This window comes from Leptinotarsa decemlineata, unplaced genomic scaffold, assembly GCF_025532065.1.
Source record: "Leptinotarsa decemlineata unplaced genomic scaffold, Ldec_3_MD MMD2_P_RNA_scaffold_7, whole genome shotgun sequence".
NCBI classification, from domain to species: domain Eukaryota; kingdom Metazoa; phylum Arthropoda; class Insecta; order Coleoptera; family Chrysomelidae; genus Leptinotarsa; species Leptinotarsa decemlineata.
This window is the reverse complement of record NW_027412534.1, coordinates 7592571-7610948: the sequence shown is the minus strand read 5'-3', so window position 1 is coordinate 7610948 and position 18378 is coordinate 7592571. Positions and strand designations below refer to the sequence as shown.

At 33.3% G+C, this 18378-nt stretch overlaps 1 protein-coding gene across 3 annotated transcripts in view; it reads right to left on the bottom strand.

Annotated features, from left to right (window-relative positions):
- Positions 1 to 18378, bottom strand: part of sprt (PDZ domain-containing protein sprite) — a 214592-nt gene that overhangs the window by 60307 nt on the left and 135907 nt on the right. For 2 of the 3 annotated variants that reach the window (XM_074170289.1, XM_074170290.1), the window contains exons 3-5: positions 15602 to 15664; positions 14308 to 14522; positions 11332 to 11702 (exon numbers count right to left, since the gene is read on the bottom strand). In XM_074170289.1, coding sequence (XP_074026390.1) covers positions 11332 to 11702; positions 14308 to 14367 — 431 coding nt within the window. In that variant the 5' untranslated portion in view covers positions 14368 to 14522; positions 15602 to 15664. The remainder of the gene's footprint in view (positions 1 to 11331; positions 11703 to 14307; positions 14523 to 15601; positions 15665 to 18378) is intronic. The other variant, XM_074170291.1, reaches the window with a different exon arrangement.

The window sequence follows — 18378 nt, the reverse complement described above, 5'->3', positions numbered from 1 at the left end:
GCTCACCACATTCGCCTCGGTATTTCTACGAAAAATGAAGAGAGTTAGGGAGAAACTTCCAGCACAGGTATGTGTGGGTCCATGAGGAGCATATTTGAAAATTATTTCAAAATGTACAGGGTGACTCCCAAAAAAGTTACGTACCAAAGTTATATTTTTTCTCATGGAGCACCCTATATTTTTTTACACTTTTAGATACTATAGACAAAATAAAGGTAAGTTACTGTTATATTTCCCATACTTAAGATTGATCGTTTCTGAGAAATTTCGAGGAATTGAAAAATATAGACCATAATTTAAAAATTGTTTTCACCCTGTAACGTGTAACGAGCTGCTCGTGATTAAATGTACTGCTTAGCTCAAAGGTTGAAGTTGACTACCACATGAAATTTTTGATGAAATATCATTCCGAGTGGCGAAAAAAAATGCCTCAAAATTTGGACACACAATTAATTAAATAACTCCTTAGAGTTGAATGGAACACCCCGTATTCAGTGGCGCAGGAGTAAATTCCCTTCAAAACTATATTAGGGTTCCCTTTACCTATCTCTCCTGCTTTTTACACAGAAGGCGTTTTTATGAGTATTTTTTTATTTTTAAAATGAAACACGCTCTATTGTAATGAAAAGCCTAAAAAGCGTTTTGAACATATTTTTATTGTAGAATACGTAGATTCGCTAAAAGCACAAGTTGACGTTTTTTAAAATAAAGTATACTTAAAGTAAAATGAAGGCAAATGTAAAAACTGAAATTAATTGTCATTTCTGAAATATTAACAAGCATTCTTCAAAATAAGATGATGCATGTGTCTTGATTATTGAGGCAGAATATGTTAAGTCGCTTATTTCTTAGCAAATATATTAGACTTCATATTGGAATAAATACAAAAATTACAATATGGGGTCAACAAAAACATACATTTACGAACCAGTGTGAAGGCAGCCATGGGTTTCAGCCACGAATTGGGGGAATTTACCATTAACGGATTGGAATGCGCCAAGCCACAATTGGTCGTTAAAATTCATTGCTAGCTATGAAAAGGTGTCTTTTATAACGATAATTTCATGGCCAGCCATGGAAATTATCACACAAAACGATAGTTTTCAACATTTTGAATAATCCCTTCACAGTCCTCGATTTTGTCGCGGAAAACACATTTTCTGTAACTCCTTCCATCAATTTGATTGAAAAAATCATATATTTTGAAAAATTTGTGCTGCTGGGGATATTTTTACATGAAATGAAAGTATTCGGCGTATTCTATGATACCTACATAGTCCTCGATTTTGTCGCGGAAAAATACACCCCCTGCAGCCACGTCAATCATTTTGATAAAAAAAATCAAATCTTTTGAAAAAATTGTGCTGCTTAGAATATTTTCAAATAAAACGAAGGTATTCAGCGTATTCGATGATACCTATATGGTCCTCGATTTTGTCGCGGAAGAATACACCCACTGCAAGCCCTTCAATCACTTTGATAAAAAAAATCATATCTTTTGAAAAATTGGTGCTGCTGAGAATATTTTCACATAAAACGAAGGTATTCGGCGTATTCTATGATACTTTCATGGTCCTCGATTTTGTCGCGGAAAAATACACTCACTGGAACCCCTCCAATTATTTTGATAAAAAAATCATATCTCTTGAAAAATTCGTGCTGTTGAGAATATTTTCACATAAAACGAACATATTCAGCGTATTCTATGATACTTTTATGGTCCTCAATTTTGTCGCGGAAAAATACACCCCCTGCAAGCCGTTCAATCATTTTGATAAAAAAATCATATCTTTTGGAAAATTTGTGCTGCTGGGGTTATTTTCACGTGAAACTGTCGTAGTCAGCGTATTCTGTAACACCGATACTGTTTTCCTGAATTTAACAAATATGATTCAAAACTATTATTGTAGATCTTGTTAGTTTACTTTTTTTCCCACCACCTTGCGGTAAAATAACATGCTCGTTTTTTTCAATGCGGTTGGTTTCCCCATGAGGTCTAATCCACTCTGAATAAATGTCAAAAAGTCAAAATATTTGTTAATTAACAAAAATATTTCAATAGCAATAAAAACATGCAATAAAATAATATAGCAATAAAAACAGAACACCATTCAGTAAAGGAAAACTGAAATCTACGACTATGCCGAAAATATTGGTCATTTTTTTTAAATTTTGATGACAAAATGATTTGAATTCAGCTAAAAGAATACCGATTGACACTAAGCACACTAAGCTGATAAATTGGAGAATAGGTACAATATTTTTCTTCACATTGATTACCCCAGCATAATAAAATACGCGTTTTTTCGTAAAAGTCGGTTTTTTGATGATACTGCCAGTTGCATCCAAATGCAAAATTGGTTTTGATTCACATCTCTCTAGTATTTGAAGCTGTTTGACACTAAACAAATAAACATGGACTGGCTGGCCAACACACTTTATTAAGGAGGGTTTTTTCTTTGCATCATTATGACGATTATTTTTACCAAATTTCTTCTAAATACGGACTCACCTTTGATATTCTGTAGATTACCACTATTTGTTAAATTCGTAATTGAATCACGGATTGTTTTATCACGAAAAGAAGATGGTTTGATATGTTTCATATCCTGCATTATAATATTTCGTTGTACTCCTTTCGTATACCTAGTTAACTGCCGATGTGATTGTAATCTCTACCAGAACTAATCAATCCAGTTTATTGTATGATTTTCACTACGAAGGATTTTACGAAAACCGCGACACGTGTTTCACTATACAATAGCTTCCTCAAGCATAAACTCTACCAGAATTGTCTGAACTGACAGATAAAATGAAAATGATAAAATTTTTGCAATATACATGATGATGGAATCGGCTGATAGTTGATGAAAATCCATAACTAACGTATTCTAAAGATACTTCATTCTGTGATTTTCACTAGACAGTTTTACAAAAACGCAACACGTGTTTCGCCATACAATGGCTTCCTCGGGCCTGTCTTAATAATTTTTGCAGTTGTGGGCACAATATGGGTATACTGTGAAACAGTCTTTTCTTTTACTGTATCTATGTCCTATGAAATTTATGACGCAAATATTAATATTTTGTGATAATATCCTCTCTAACAAATAAGTATATCCGACACATGATTTATTTTCCGAAAATATTGTTGAGAACTCATCATGACTTATTGAAAAAATCCTTCAAAAACTGAAAAATCAGTATAAGACAGTTTTCTTCAGTTTTTCGTTTTTATATTCACCGAATTCATAGTAATTGAAGGGGTTGCAGGAGGTGTATTTTTCCGCGACAAAATCGAGGACCGTATAGGTATCATGGAATACGCGGAATACCTTCGTTTCATGTGAAAATATTCTCAGCAGCACGAATTTTCCATAAGATATGATTTTTTTATCAAAATAATTGATGGGGTTGCAGGGGGTGTATTTTTCCGCGACAAAATCGAGGACCATATAGGTATCATAGAATACGCCGAATAACTTCGTTTTGTGTGAAAATATTCTCAGCAGCACGAATTTTTGAAAAGATACGATTTTTTCAACAAAATTATTGAAGGGGTTGCAGAGGGTGTATTTTTCCTCGACAAAATTGAGGACCATAAAGGTATCATAGAATACGCCGAATAACTTCGTTTTGTGTGAAAATATTCTCAGCAGCACGAATTTTTGAAAAGATACGATTTTTCTAACAAAATTATTGAAGGGGTTGCAGAGGGTGTATTTTTCCGCGACAAAATCAAGGACCATATAAGTATCATAGAATACGCGGAATACTTTCGTTTTATGTGAAAATAACCCCAGCAGCACACGTTTTTCAAAATATATGAATTTTTTAAGAAAATCATTGAAGGGGTTACAGGAGGAAGTATCTTTTCCCGACAAAATCGAGGACCATAAAGGTATAATAGAATACGCCGAATACTTTCGTTTTATGTGAAAATATTCTCAGCAGCACAAATTTATCAAAAGATATGATTTTTTTATCAAAATGATTGATGGGGTTGCAGGGGGTGTATTTTCCGCTACAAAATCGAGGACCATGTAGGTATCATAGAATACGTTTTATGTGAAAATATTCTAAGCAGCACAATTTTTTCAAAAGATTTGATTTTTTTCATCAAAATGATTGAAGGGGCTGCAGGGGGTGTATTTGACCGTGACAAAATCGAGGACTATGTAGGTATCATAGAATACGCCGAATACTTTCGTTTTATGTAAAAATATCCCTAGCAGCACAAATTTTTCAAAAGATATGATTTTTTCAATCAAAATGATGGAAGGAGTTACAGAAAATGTTTTTTTCCGCAGGAAAATCGAGGACTGTAAAGGTATTATTCAAAACGTTGAAAACCATCGTTTCGTGTGAAAATTTCCATGGCTGGCCATGAAATTATTGTTATAAAAGACAACTTTTCATGGCTAGCAATGAATTTTAACGACCAATGGTGGCTTGGCGCACTCCTTTCCGTTAATGGTAAATTCCCCCAATTCGTGGCAGAAACCCATGACTGCCTTCACACTGGTCATTTACGATTGCCTATAAAACCTAATCTACTATTTTTTCAATAATAGTAGGTTGTGGCCTAGATGACGTTAATTATTATCATGAAACAAAAAGTATTTGACTGTTACACAACTTGGTAATGAAACCATTATAATTGTTTTACCTAGTTCAAAATTATAGTCAATTTGAAATATTGTAAAATGAGAACTTATCCCCAGGAAGAACGAATTGATATGATTTTAATAATCGATGAGTTTGAAGAAAACTGTTAACGTCAAGAATATATTCCCAAAGGTATCCTGACAGGAGTCATCCTAACAAGCGTTCATTGGAAAAGCATTCAACTACATCAACAACTTTCTGAAGAAGATTATGATCGACGACTTTTTCCGATGAGTCAACTTTCCATAAAAACGGATTAGTTAACAGACATAACTTTCACTACTACAGTGAAGAAAAAACCCGCTTTATTCCCCGTCGCGGTTTAGTCACCTGCACTAGCGAGTGAATAAACTGCCTGCTAGTGCATAAATAGCTATTTTCTACAGTGAAAAAGTATGGAAAAAACTATTTCATCACCTCAATAATAATCTGAAAATGTCACTTTTCTATCCCGCAAATCATGAGACTTCTGAACAATAACAAATTTTGAAGAAGTTAAATTTGCTGATTCAGATTTCGGCAGGGTAACTACAACTTTTAAGAATTGGAATACATTCCTATTTCAAATATGCAAAGTGATCTCATGAAAGTTTTGTCGGATAATGAACAATATTTGTCCTTGTTTTTCAGTCCACATTCGATTTATTCCCTTCACTTTCATTTGAATTTTTCTACATGATTGATTGCCCGGCAAATATTTTTGATATTCAAAATGCCTCCCGCGACTATTCGCTATGTCTTGAAACTCAAAAGCTAGTATCAGTATCAGATTCAGAATAAAAAACATTCTCCCATCAGTTATTAGTGCCACATTACGTCGGACGTCAATTAACACTCCTGTCGGAAATGCTCAATCTCATTCCGAATTTTACAACAAATTGGTTCACTAGTAGGCGATAATTTAAATAGGTCACAGCCTACATGGGTGTCATGGTAATCAAAAAATATTTGCAAGCAAAATTTATTCACATTCTGGGAGAGTTTCGTTTAGGTTATCAACCTTTATTTTCAATGAAAAAACCCTATCGCTTCAATGGTCCCAAGTCCTAATTTTTATATAGTTGTGTATAAAAATTGAAAAGAATATATATTCATGACATATATTAGAGGTGGACATACTGCTCAGATAGAATTTAGTCTTTTTCTATTCGTTCTGTTGGTTGCATAAACTGCTAGGCTTGTTACTGAAATTAGAAATTTAGTCAATAATTGGCAACTTGGACGAAACTCTCTTCTCGAGTGATGATATTTTTTAGTGTTTATAGTTTTTATGAGGTTAACTTGACATGTAGGCAGGAGTCATAAACTCTATCATCATTAAAAAAAGGATCAACTCAGATTACCAATACATACATTCATATTTTCCAATTGGCAATGTCTACGTAGTTCAAAATGCCTGAAAAAGTCATTTCAACTCTCGAAATCTTCAGCAATTTGTTCAAATTTAAATGACAATTCAATAAAACACTATGGTCGCTTGTGGAATTTAGCAGATGCCAAATCTAGTGAAAAAGAATTTCGCGAATAGGGCAAACAAAAAGCAAAAAGTTATAATTAACCCATGTCTTTCGGCAAGTGATTTGATGGAACTGCCCTTCAAACGTCCTTCAAACAATTTCAAAAAACCGATAGAAATTACGTCACTTCAGAGTAAATTATCCAACAGTACGACGGCCACAGCTTCAATAAAATTATAGAAAATATTAACTTTATGGATTCTATTGAGTTTCGTGAATCAACAATGCTTTGAGACTGAACCGATACACTGAATACAACAACAGATATAATTATGTATCTGATCGGCCATTTTGAAATACCTGATATCTACTCACAAAACATGTCTATTGCATAGATTTAATGGAAATGAAAATGAAATGAATCAATTATTTCATAATCATTTCATAACTATCATTAATTATTATTAATCATCTCTCTAGTAATTACCCTGAATCTTTCAATAACAGTCCCACCATCAATGAAAAATTTGAAAACGTTTAATATGATTTCGAAACATCACTTGCATCGACATAATTTTGGTTATCTTCGATGAAACACAAAGTAAAAAATGAAATAAATTCTACTTTACGTACTGACTTTGACATCTTTCATTGCCTTTTGAAGTTCTTCCATGTTGAAACTTAGTTTCGGAATTGAGTTTGCAGCTACTGACAGTCTATATTACGGCAATAAAAAGTTACAGAAAGATTTCTGCTGCTACTGCGAAACTCTGGTCCAAAGTTTCTCACGTTATGTCATCAGGAATCATTCAATGGCAGTGGAAGTTCAAAAAATTATATCCATTCCGTCTAAAAAGAAACAGAGAAAAAACCTACAAGCAGCTTTGCGCAAGGAAGGCAATTACCTCAATTCCAATGAAATCAAGAAAACTGGTGAAAAAGGACCTCTGAAGCGGAACGTTCCTTCATGTAGGAATTATTTGGGCTTCTATTCAGAAAATCTTTTGTGGCGACACCGAAAAACTGTTCTTGGAATAATTCATCAGAGCAGAAAGACAAAATCTTCTCCTTAGATATTTAACAATAGATTCTGATTTGGGAGATAAGGTTTATCCAAGGATAAGGACGGATGATACTTCTTTAGTAGCAAAAAAGGATCCATTCATTTGTGAGTTTGACTCCCGATATTCAACAAAAAACATGGGTAATTGCACTTTATGAATGTTGCTTCAAGGAAAATGAGAGAGCTCGGCAGATTTCTGATTGAAATGATAAAACTGCATTCAAATATAAACGTTTTTCAGCATTCTGGAACTACACAATTTTGATTTTATTGTCCAAGCAACGAAGAATGTTGCTGAGCTTGATAATGATAAGCAATCATATACATCCCATACTTTTGCGTTGAATTATGGCACTTCCCTCAATGCTGTGGAGTAGCATTATTGCATGCATTGAAGGGAAAGGGTTCCAGTAAAAATATTTCTACTGCAGAAATTGAAGCTGAACTGAATACTCTGATACAGTTATCGACAGCTCATCGGGAGTTTGAAATATCAAACCAAGCAGGAAGTGATCTGAGTATGAAAAAATGGAATCGTGTCACTCTCATACCATTCGCAAGTGCACATTAGCTGATAAACCGAGTGAGACTTTCTATAAAACTTTTATGGAAACAGTTTATTGCAGAGTCATTTTGTTGAAAAAATGTTAATGAAACATTTCAGAAGAGTAGTGATTCGTTGCAAAAGATGACGTGTGGTACCTGTATTATTCAGTCAAAATGTTCAAAATCATACAGAAGTTTTACTAAAATATAAACACATTTCATTTAGAAAAACAATCTTTATTTTTTGGACAAAGAAAATCCAAAGAGCCACTATGTGGTTATTAAGTTCTCCAGAGACACGTCAAAGAATGTGAGGTGAAAATTAATAGGCAATAACTTCCACAAAACTGAGAAAACACCCCGCAACTCTATCATAAATTGTCAACATGAACGAGAACGACTTGGAACAACTGGCAACTTCCATGAGATGTATTTCAGACAGCAAAAATAACTAAAATACTTTTGCTTATCGAAGAGAGCACCCTATCTGAGTTCAAAGGTAAAACTTTGGACTAAATAAACCTGAATTTAGAAGAAGGTTCATTAGGTTACGAATATAATGGAAAATCGGAGAGATAAGACAAGATCGAATAGATAAGGAAAATGACGGAAAGCGGATCTCAAAATACTGAAATAAATCAAAAACAAAAAGTTACTGAAAAGAAGAAAAAAATTTTAGTACCGTAGACAGCAGAGCAGATCACACCTCAAAAAAAACTTCCAAAGCACCATGAATGTGAAAAGTTGTTGGAAAATATCCCCAAAAGCAAATAAAAACTGGCTCAAAATCAAAGTTTTCGTATTAAATGTTGTAATGTAGTCAGATTTGAGAGAGTGTCTACTTTTGTTTCTTTTTGTTTCTTAATGATTCATTGAGTTTACTAAATACAATAATACATTTTATTTGAACTTGAATTCATTCAATAGGTATTTCCGGTTAAAAGTTACGAGACGGGCGATTGGATGAAAAGTATTATTTTGATCATTATATGTTGAAAACTGAGGGTGTTTTGAATAACCAGTTATCATCGTGATCAAGTAGACATTTAAGTCAAGAACACTTTCTGTTTGCAGGTTATATATGAAATTATATTTCTTTTGTGATATTGAAGAAATATGACAGCATTCATTTGCTGAATATTAATTTAGTAACATTTCTGATGCAACATTTGTGCCAACTATACAAGATGTTTCTAAATTCAGTACAAATGTTTCAAGGGCGTATGCCTGGGGTCGAAATAGGACTTTTTTTCTCTTAAACATTTGTCCGCAATTGCTTTATTTCTGAGATATAGGGGGTGGAAATTTAACAAAAATTATGATATAGGCCACTGTTTTTTTATAAATAAATATTATATTTATGGTTGCCCCCTTCTATACATAAAAATGATACTCTGACTTTTTTTCGTACGGCGAAGTTTTCAATTTAAAAAACAAAATGCATTTCATCAAGACTAACGAAAAATCGCATATGTATAAGCACATAAAAACCTTTTATTTTTTAAATCGCAAACCGTCCGTCGGACAAAAAAAGTCAACTGACCATGTTTACGGGAAGAGAAATGACAATTATAAAAATTACACTTATTCGACAAAAAAACAAAAAAGAAAAATGTTTTTTATGTGTACTTTGCCTGTACCAAAATTTAAAAAATTCGAAGTGGTTTTAGAGATATTGAGAAAGAACTGACTTTTTTGTTGAATTTCAACATTTTGTATCTCAGAAATAAAGCACTTGCGGACACATATTCTGTATATGATGAATGCTCGTACACAATAGAGAAACACAAGGTTTCATTTATCACAAACAAGACCAGGGGCTACTACATTACCGGCTCCATAGTAGCTCATATCCAAAGGAAACTCTGAATTTTCCAGCTGGTGAAAACCGATTCAAGTTTATGAATCGATAGGGATTTCGTGAACTTTCTTTCTTTATTCTTCGAACATATGGGTTTTTCATCACCATCCAAAGTTTCTTCTCTTGTGAATGATTCCAAACGATGTGACAGTCTCAGCTATCCCTTTCTTTGTGGTAGTGGCAGAGAAAGTTCCCAGAATAAATTGAAGGTGACTGATCATTGACCACAATTTCAGTTTCTAGGTGTTGATAGCGAGTTTTAATAAAGTTTTCTTGTTAGATATATCTTGACTAATATCAGAGAGACTTGCTATAGGTAAAGATTGAGGGAACATTGCTTGGAAGTTTTAAATATCATATTAAAATTTACAATTCAAGATCTGAAAAAACTCAATCAAAATTTCTTTATATTTGTAATAAAAATTCTATTCAAATTTTATTTTTAAGTTAAAAAAGTAAATGAGTATATTACAATAATTATTGATAGTGTTCAATAAGAAAAATATTCTGGTTTAAGTTATTCGTAGAGTCATTGAAGTTCGTCCGACATTTATATTGAATTGACAACGTTGCGGACGTTTAAATGTTGCTTTTTGTACAAAATATATACATATTGGTAATCTTACAATTTCCTCTCGTTCATTGGTGTTAATTCTGGATACATTTGGTTGAATTTTCTGCCAATGATTTGATCACACTGTCCATGTATAATAAATAATTTCATAAGAACATCGTTTGAATAATCAATATTCACATTAATTTTTGACGATTTTTTCAAACACCGTCAATAACCTTTTATCAATTACTTATAAAAGTTACCAAACTGTTCAAATTCTTTAAAAATAATTTTTGTACCTACAACTGTCATTGAAAATATGTGTAATAGAAATACTTCAATCGAACACCTACCTAAAAAGAATCATTTAGAAAAATTCACACATGCAGTTTGTGCAATTGGTAATATTAATTCCCTGTGAAGTTACTGACGAAGTAGTATTCAGTCCAACTGTAGAAAGTCCTTCATGACTAACCAATAATCACATTTGCATTTCATTGGCGTATGTGTGGAGCATCTGCCCTTTGATCTAATAATCGTGTAGTCGAATCCCATGAATCTTATTTTTTTTATTACCAGCAGTAACTGTTGTACAAAAAAATTTGTATGATACATTTGTTGAAAGTTATTTAATTTTGTTAGGTATAGAGACATCATATATCACCTTGCGGCGTTTTTTATCTTTCAGTTTATCGAATAATACAAGGGGCATTTAAACAAATCAACTTTTGACCACTTTTATGCATAATGGAATTTCAGCGCGTCCTGTAATATATGGTTTCAATTTCTTGACGTTAATTGAATATTTCGAGTTCGTCCAAACTACCATCAAGATATCAACTGTTGATCAGCTGAGAGTACTGATGTACCCTCTAATGGTCCAAAACATAGCACCACTTAGGGCTATGATTTGGACCATTAGTGACCATATTTAGCACATCATTTTTTATCTCTCGAGAACCGATAGAGATATATATTATAATAAATGAGCGATTCCAAAAATGTGTTGATATACGGAGTGTTCCATTTAAAAAAAATAAGTTGCCAGGACTTTGAGATGGAAGTGGCAATGCCGCAATTGACATACCCATCACCCATCAATAAAATTCACCACTGAAAGGTATACTATTGAATGCAGCATAAAGTTGAATACGTTATATGAATGGAATCAAAAACTTACTCTGTGATATCAAGCCTTTCCAGTACCATCTTCAGATTCTTGATCGTCAGTCTTTTGTTATCAATATCATTTTTTAACCTATTTAACCTATCTTCGGCTTGTTTTTTCTCGAGTTCTGTGAGCTCCCTGAAGTTGTTATTGTTATTGCAAATTCGTATAGCACCATGTCTGAGTCCTGGAACGGTCAGTTGCCCCTTCAGACTTTGTATTATATTTTCCTTATCTCTGAGTGCATTTCTGAGGCTTTCCAGTTCTTTCATATCCAATTCTTTCGGTACGGGACGTATTGCCGAAGTTAGACTGATTCCTGCGATGCTACCGTTCTTTTTTCGTCTTGGTGTACTCGACAGAGACACTTCTATACTTGCCATCTGTAAGCAACGTAACGAGTTTGAAATTTATGAATTATGATCTGTTAGTTCAATCACTTTTATTCTTGTTCATCATGTACTTTCAATATGATAATAACCCTTTCAATGAAGGGTATCCTGGTTTTTTGAATTTAAACATAGTTAAAGTTGATTTCAAGTTATATAAATAATACCTCAAAGTTATGTTGCCAGGAGACAAGGTCAATGGATCCAAAGTGGCACCCTATAGGAGTTTTGTTCATCAATCTCCACTCAAAAATTTCGAATAGATTCATTTTATGTATTGAAATATATGGTAAACTAATCAAACATTTTAGTCTACATAATTTTAAACGTATTATGGTCAAAATATTCAATGTCAGTTAACTCTGTTGACTAGATTAGAGAACAATGGTTAAAATGTTATATGGAAAATAACCGAAGTACAGAAAGAAATGAAACAATATTCAAATTCAAAATTTATGTGCAACAAAGAGATTTCAAAATGAAAAAAACAAAACATTTGTACCCTTCAAAGTGGAACGAATACTGAATTGATGTTACGTTAACTGAAATTTCACTTCAGGTCAAATATATATTCAATTTATGAAGGATAATGATGAAGAAAACGTTCCTGAATTTGAAAAATCAGTTTTAAAATATGTTTTTCCGTTAATCAGTCCATTACTTTATTGAAATAATGGTTTGTTGTTGGAAAAAACTCTAGCAATATTGATAACTCGAAGTTTACTTGAAGCTCCTACCTCACTTCAGATTTCTATAATTTTTCTTGGTCTTTCAAACAGAAATGAAAAGGTTCAATTTTTGGTCCTGGAAAAAAAATATAAGAAATATCGTACAAGTTCGCATAAGGAATTAATTTTGGGATAAATGAAATTTTATATTATTGAACCCAGGTTATTCTTTATTTTTGAATATACTATGATTTTATAATGTGAAATGAAGTAAATCAGCAAATAAAATACACAGATAGATATAAAGTTAATGAAAATAAAATACACTAGATGTCAATATCCAACAAATTTGATGAACGTAATTCAGTAGCCTGATTGGGAACAGGCAAACGTGAAGGGCAAAAGAAAAAAAGCAATACTTTTAATAATTCAATGAACTGTGACTAATTTGACACATTTGATCAGTATAAATAGCACATTGAATAACAATATCTAATAATATCAGTATTATTTCTTCAAAACCTGTCATAACATTTCCAACCGTAATATTATTTTCACAGTAATAATTTCAGCTCAGATGACCTGACTCTTTAAATAACAGCTACTGACGACGACGTAACTCAGTCAATATAATATTAGATTCACATTTACATTATGACATCCATAGCAGGTTTCTACTTGGGAAAAAGAGAATATTATTGAAAAAGTACATTTTGAATCTCAAAGGTATCCTTGATCTGAAATGTTCAAATATCGATCGATTTTTTAACGTGTTTCATATTTTGCTAATCTACCTATACGAAACCGAAAAAATTAATGGAAATATTGAAGACAACGAAAATCGAACTCATTTATATGATCCATTGGCGGATCCAGCCAGTTTTGAAGGGGGGGAATGATCAAACGATAACTCTCCAGTATCTCAGTACGAGTGGCGAAAGATGGGAAGGACAAGCGGTGGCTCTTCCCTTTAGTCAGCATGCTGGCGGAACATGATTTCCGCAGCGAGTCCGATACCTACTCCCTAAAAAAAGTGTATTTGTATTTCACCGTGAGGATGCATAATGCATTTTGATATAAATGCTGGTAAAAAATAAAGATACGTCAATAGTCGGCATTTTTATAACACATAATTGAATACCGGAAAAACATTTTAAACAATTTAAAAAATTCCAAACCAAAGGAGGGGGCTGCAGACCCCTCAGCCTTCCCTGGATCCGCCAATGATAAGACATGAATTTGAAATTATAGTTCATTCAATATGATGGGTATAGTCACTATCTCCATGGTTCTCCAACAGCGCCCTCTATAATTGACATGAAGATTATTTTATCAAAGTGGTGCTGTATCTATCGTTGATTAAGACAACGGTAGATTTTGAAGAAAGAATAAAATATTTTGAGTCAGTTATTTTCATTCACAAATAAGTTCTGAAGCCTTGTTCAGATTGAAAAAAAGTATACCTATATACCTTTAGATATAGCAGCCAAAGATACTTGTGGATTAATAATTGATCGGAAAGCACCTAACGGTATTGCTGAAGGAGCCAAAGATACAATTTCATTGCGGCTTTACATTAAATGGATTTGGAATGACTTATCATGGAACATTCCAGGAGCCATACATTCCTATAGACATGAATTCGTCAATTTTCAATGACATTCACAATGTAGAAACAATTATTTTGGGAATACCGTAACTGGAGAAAGCCAGACGTTATTGTACGCCAATGTAACGCTTGATTTTGATCATATTTGGAATTAATATTTTTGAGACGTTATTATTTTACTGGTCACTCATCAACTTCCATGGCCCACTGCGGAATAGTAAAAAAGTATATAATTCCAATTACAAAATTGGATATTGCCTTCGAAATTCCGAAATTTACAACCAACATATACAAAAAGTTTCACAATTCCAAAGTTTCTCACCTGAACACGCGTTTCGCTAACCAAGTGAGCATCATTAGTAGATGACTGAAATTCAGTCATTTTCTAACCAAGTTTCGGTCATCTCCCGATTATGCTAACTTGGTTGCCAATCGCACGTCGAAAAACAACATTTTTGTTCTGGTGGCACCAGAGGTACCAAATTCTATTCAAAGTATCGTTGTGTACAACCGGATACAATTTTAGGTCACATATTCCTGGAACAAAAATGTATTATTAAGTGCGTAGAAGTTGAATGAATTTTCATGAAATATTTGTGCAAATACCTTTCATATTGTAAGAAAAATATTTTCTCTTTATATCACCACTGACGGAGAAATATACAGTAGAAAGGTTTTTCATTTTAAAATTCAACGATACATTTTATATTCTTTGCAAATTCGTGTCCACACAAGGTGGTAGAAACATTATTGGTTTGAAGAATTTTGATTTTTTTTTAATCTTTGGGTATTTTGCACTTTTTGAGTTATTTCCCACTAACTTTTTCAATATATGATAATTTACATTATTAGGACTCCTAGAACTGACCGATACTTGATGAAAATTCATTATTATATATACAAAAAACACATTTCAATGTGAGATTTTCACTTGAAAGTTTACAAAACCGCGACACGTGTTTCGCTATATAAACATATTCGGGCGTCACATCACTCGACGCCAATACACCAGACGCCCAAAGATGCTATCATTATAGTGAAACACGTGTCGCGGTTTTGTTAACTTTCGAGTGGAAATCTCACATCAAAGTGTGTTTTTCGAATAAGAGTATCAAGATTGTACGATGCCAATCTTTTTAACATCTTTCCGGGTAGTATTGACAGTATTCCTTTCACTCTGAATCAAAGTATAGTCGAGAAAAAATGAGTACTAAATTCATTAACATCATCCTAGATGAAGATTTGATATTTGAAGACCATCTCAGAGCCACCTCACTCAAAAAACATTCTTCGGGCTGTTCCTTAATGAGGGGAACCTAGAATTTTTAGATGATTAAATTCTTCGATAGCTGAAAGAGGAGGATGTTCCAGAGTCACTTGGATTGTGTGTTGGTACTTCAAAGAATAACTAAATATCAGACATGACAGGAACCTTTTGCAGAGCAATATTCATTGTCAATGAAATTTCGACAGTTTTCATATTACAAACAGCTTGTCTGATAAACAAACATAAATTCCAATTTCCTTTTGTCTTTTCTAACCATTCTGTTAGAAATTTTCTGGTGATAAAATCAACTGAAAACAGTTATATATTTCCTTTGTGAAACCGTACTCACCTTTGCTTCTAATGTCTCCAACTGGGACATTCTTGGCTCTATCTCATTGGTCGGCAGGGTAGTCTGGAAATAGTCAAAATACATATGTGAGGTGAAGAATATCACTTTTATATTTTGCTTCTCCCTCCCTTCATCTTTATATAAAAAATGTAGATAACTTTCGAAGTAAGGAAGAAAGCAATTAGGTTCAAAAATAACTCTTTGCAAAAATATGTAGCACATGCACAAACTGGAAGAAATAGCCCTTCCGAAAAATTACTTTCACATGAAAATTGAATTAAGTGAAAGAAAAAGTAAGAAGTATAATTGAAACACCCTACGCTAGGTGCATTTCCTTTAAAATTATTTCTATTTGAGGCCTGTCATTTGATTGAATCAACTTCATTTATTGAAAAATTTTCCATCTCTGTACTACATCCATCTAGCGGACGAGGGAGTGACATTTTGTTGTTCGCTCCAACTTAGGAAGGGGAATGAAATACTCTGAAAGAATTCCAATTTTCAATTATGGAATATCATTGACTTTGGTCGATGATGGCCACTGTCTTGCACTGATGAGTGGCTAATGAGCCCGAACCCGGTCTGCAAGTGTGCCCGTTCCAAAATTGAAGGTCGACTCTTTCAGTTGTATTGCCAATTGCATATGTACGATATTTTCTGTGAAGATTTCTGCACTGACGCCTGTCGGATATAATCCAACACCCTTCGTGGTATCAGCCAGGGGAACAATTGTTTTCTGATAGGCGTCAGTCCAGTCAACCTACTGTGTAGGTATATTCGAGACTGGCTTGAACGTTTAATGTTCATTTCTTTAGATTAAATTATTAAATCATTCCATTTAAATTATACGAAAACACAATCTGAGACAATCCCAATCATTAACATACTAACACGAAAATGAGATAGTCTTGAAACGAAGTTGACGTTGTTTGAGAGATACCTACAGCGTTTATCAAAATCATTGAACAGAGAAGACGTATTCAATTATAGCGACGCATTGAAGCTACTGAACATATAATGCAGGATTTTAATGATGTACAGGGTGACATAGACGGTGAAGCCAAAAATTTCGATGAGCAATTAAACGAACGACAGGACTTTGAAAACAAATTTCATTCATTTGAGCTGAATGAATTCTGAAAAACGATGATGCGCAATCAGTCGCATCTAATACTAGTAACAATACAAACAATAGTCGAGATTCGGAGGTTTCACAGTCAAAGCACCTCGAAGGTTTAAGATTGCTAGAGTTGAAGTAGCCTAAAATTGACGGCTCTTAAGAAGTATGGTTAGAATTTCCAGATATTTTTGAGTCATTAATCGACAAGAATCTTCAGATGAATGAAATTCAAAAATTTCATCATTTGAGAGACTCTTTGGTTGGATTCGAATCTCAGGTACAATCGCAAGCAGGCGAATTGAATCAGTGTAATATAGCAGTAGTACAAAATACTATTTTGTCAACAGCTCAAGTATACGTTTCGGATCGCCAAAACGATTTCGTCATAGCTCGTGCTATGACGAAATCGTGCTATGCTATGGATCACAATCGAGCTTCATTACTACAGAAATTCGTCAAAAATTGAAGTTACCCACTGAAAAGACTAACATGACTGTGATAGGTATAAACGGTAAAATGTTATTCATACATAATGAATGTGAAAATAAAATAAAATCAATTCATTCGTGTTGACATGTTTCGTTATATAAAATAACAAAAGCATTACCGTACATTGATCGTAACAGTTTAAACATTTCACTCAACATCAAATTAGCCGATACTGAGTTCCACGTACCAAAAAACATTGATATTCTTATAGCTGAAGCATTTTAGCAGCTTCTGTGTGAAGAGAGGTCAACCGTTTATAGACCTGACGTTAGGCCTGACGTTACAGAATACGCGATTAAGTTGGATTGTCGCGGGACCATTATAATAGGGGAGCCCAAGCGGGGATTTCAGGATTTACTAAAGCGCGGCAGATTAATATACAAGGGGATACCTTGTACCCGGTTAAGTACCTCCACCAAACATGAGCCCCATATATAAGGCCGCCTGTGAGGGATAAAGGATCATATTAGTAAAAAAAATTGATCATCAGAAATTCTCGAGCGCGTCCGATTGAGGTAGGGTGAGTTAATTACCTACTAAAAAGTGTATATTCCAGTAATCTGACAATTTGAGAGTGACGTAAATAGAGGGGAGGGCAGCAAAGTTGTAAAAAAATAACGTCATTTCAACATTCTCGAGCGTAGCAATTTTTTTTTTATTTTGAAGAAAATAATTCAAAGATAACGAAAAATATATAATCTGACGATTTCCACAAGCCGAAATTACAAAAATTCGTCGATAAAGTTTAATGCGTGCAGCTGTGTGATACCTATGTTTCCCTCTCCGAGTTTCTATTCCTCTATTCTCTATTCACTTTTTCTCTATCTATTACTCTCGTATATTATACAATATATAAGTTTGAAAATATCCTTATAAGACGAAACTGCAGTAACGTTAGTTACAAATAAAAGTGGTATAAACATAGAAAGTTTCATTTCTCCTTTCTTCATTGATTATTCAATTAATTATAAAAAATACAAATTTTCTGAGCATTTTTTTAAAAATAATTTTCTTATAAATAAAAGTATTCTACTTAAAAAACATACACTTATTTATTTGTATGCTATTTCCTGAGCTTTTCAATAAATCAAGTTCAATGAATTGAATAAAATTAAAAAAAAGTATGTTTTTGTCAGATTAAGCGAATCCCTCTAGATAATCGTCAGAT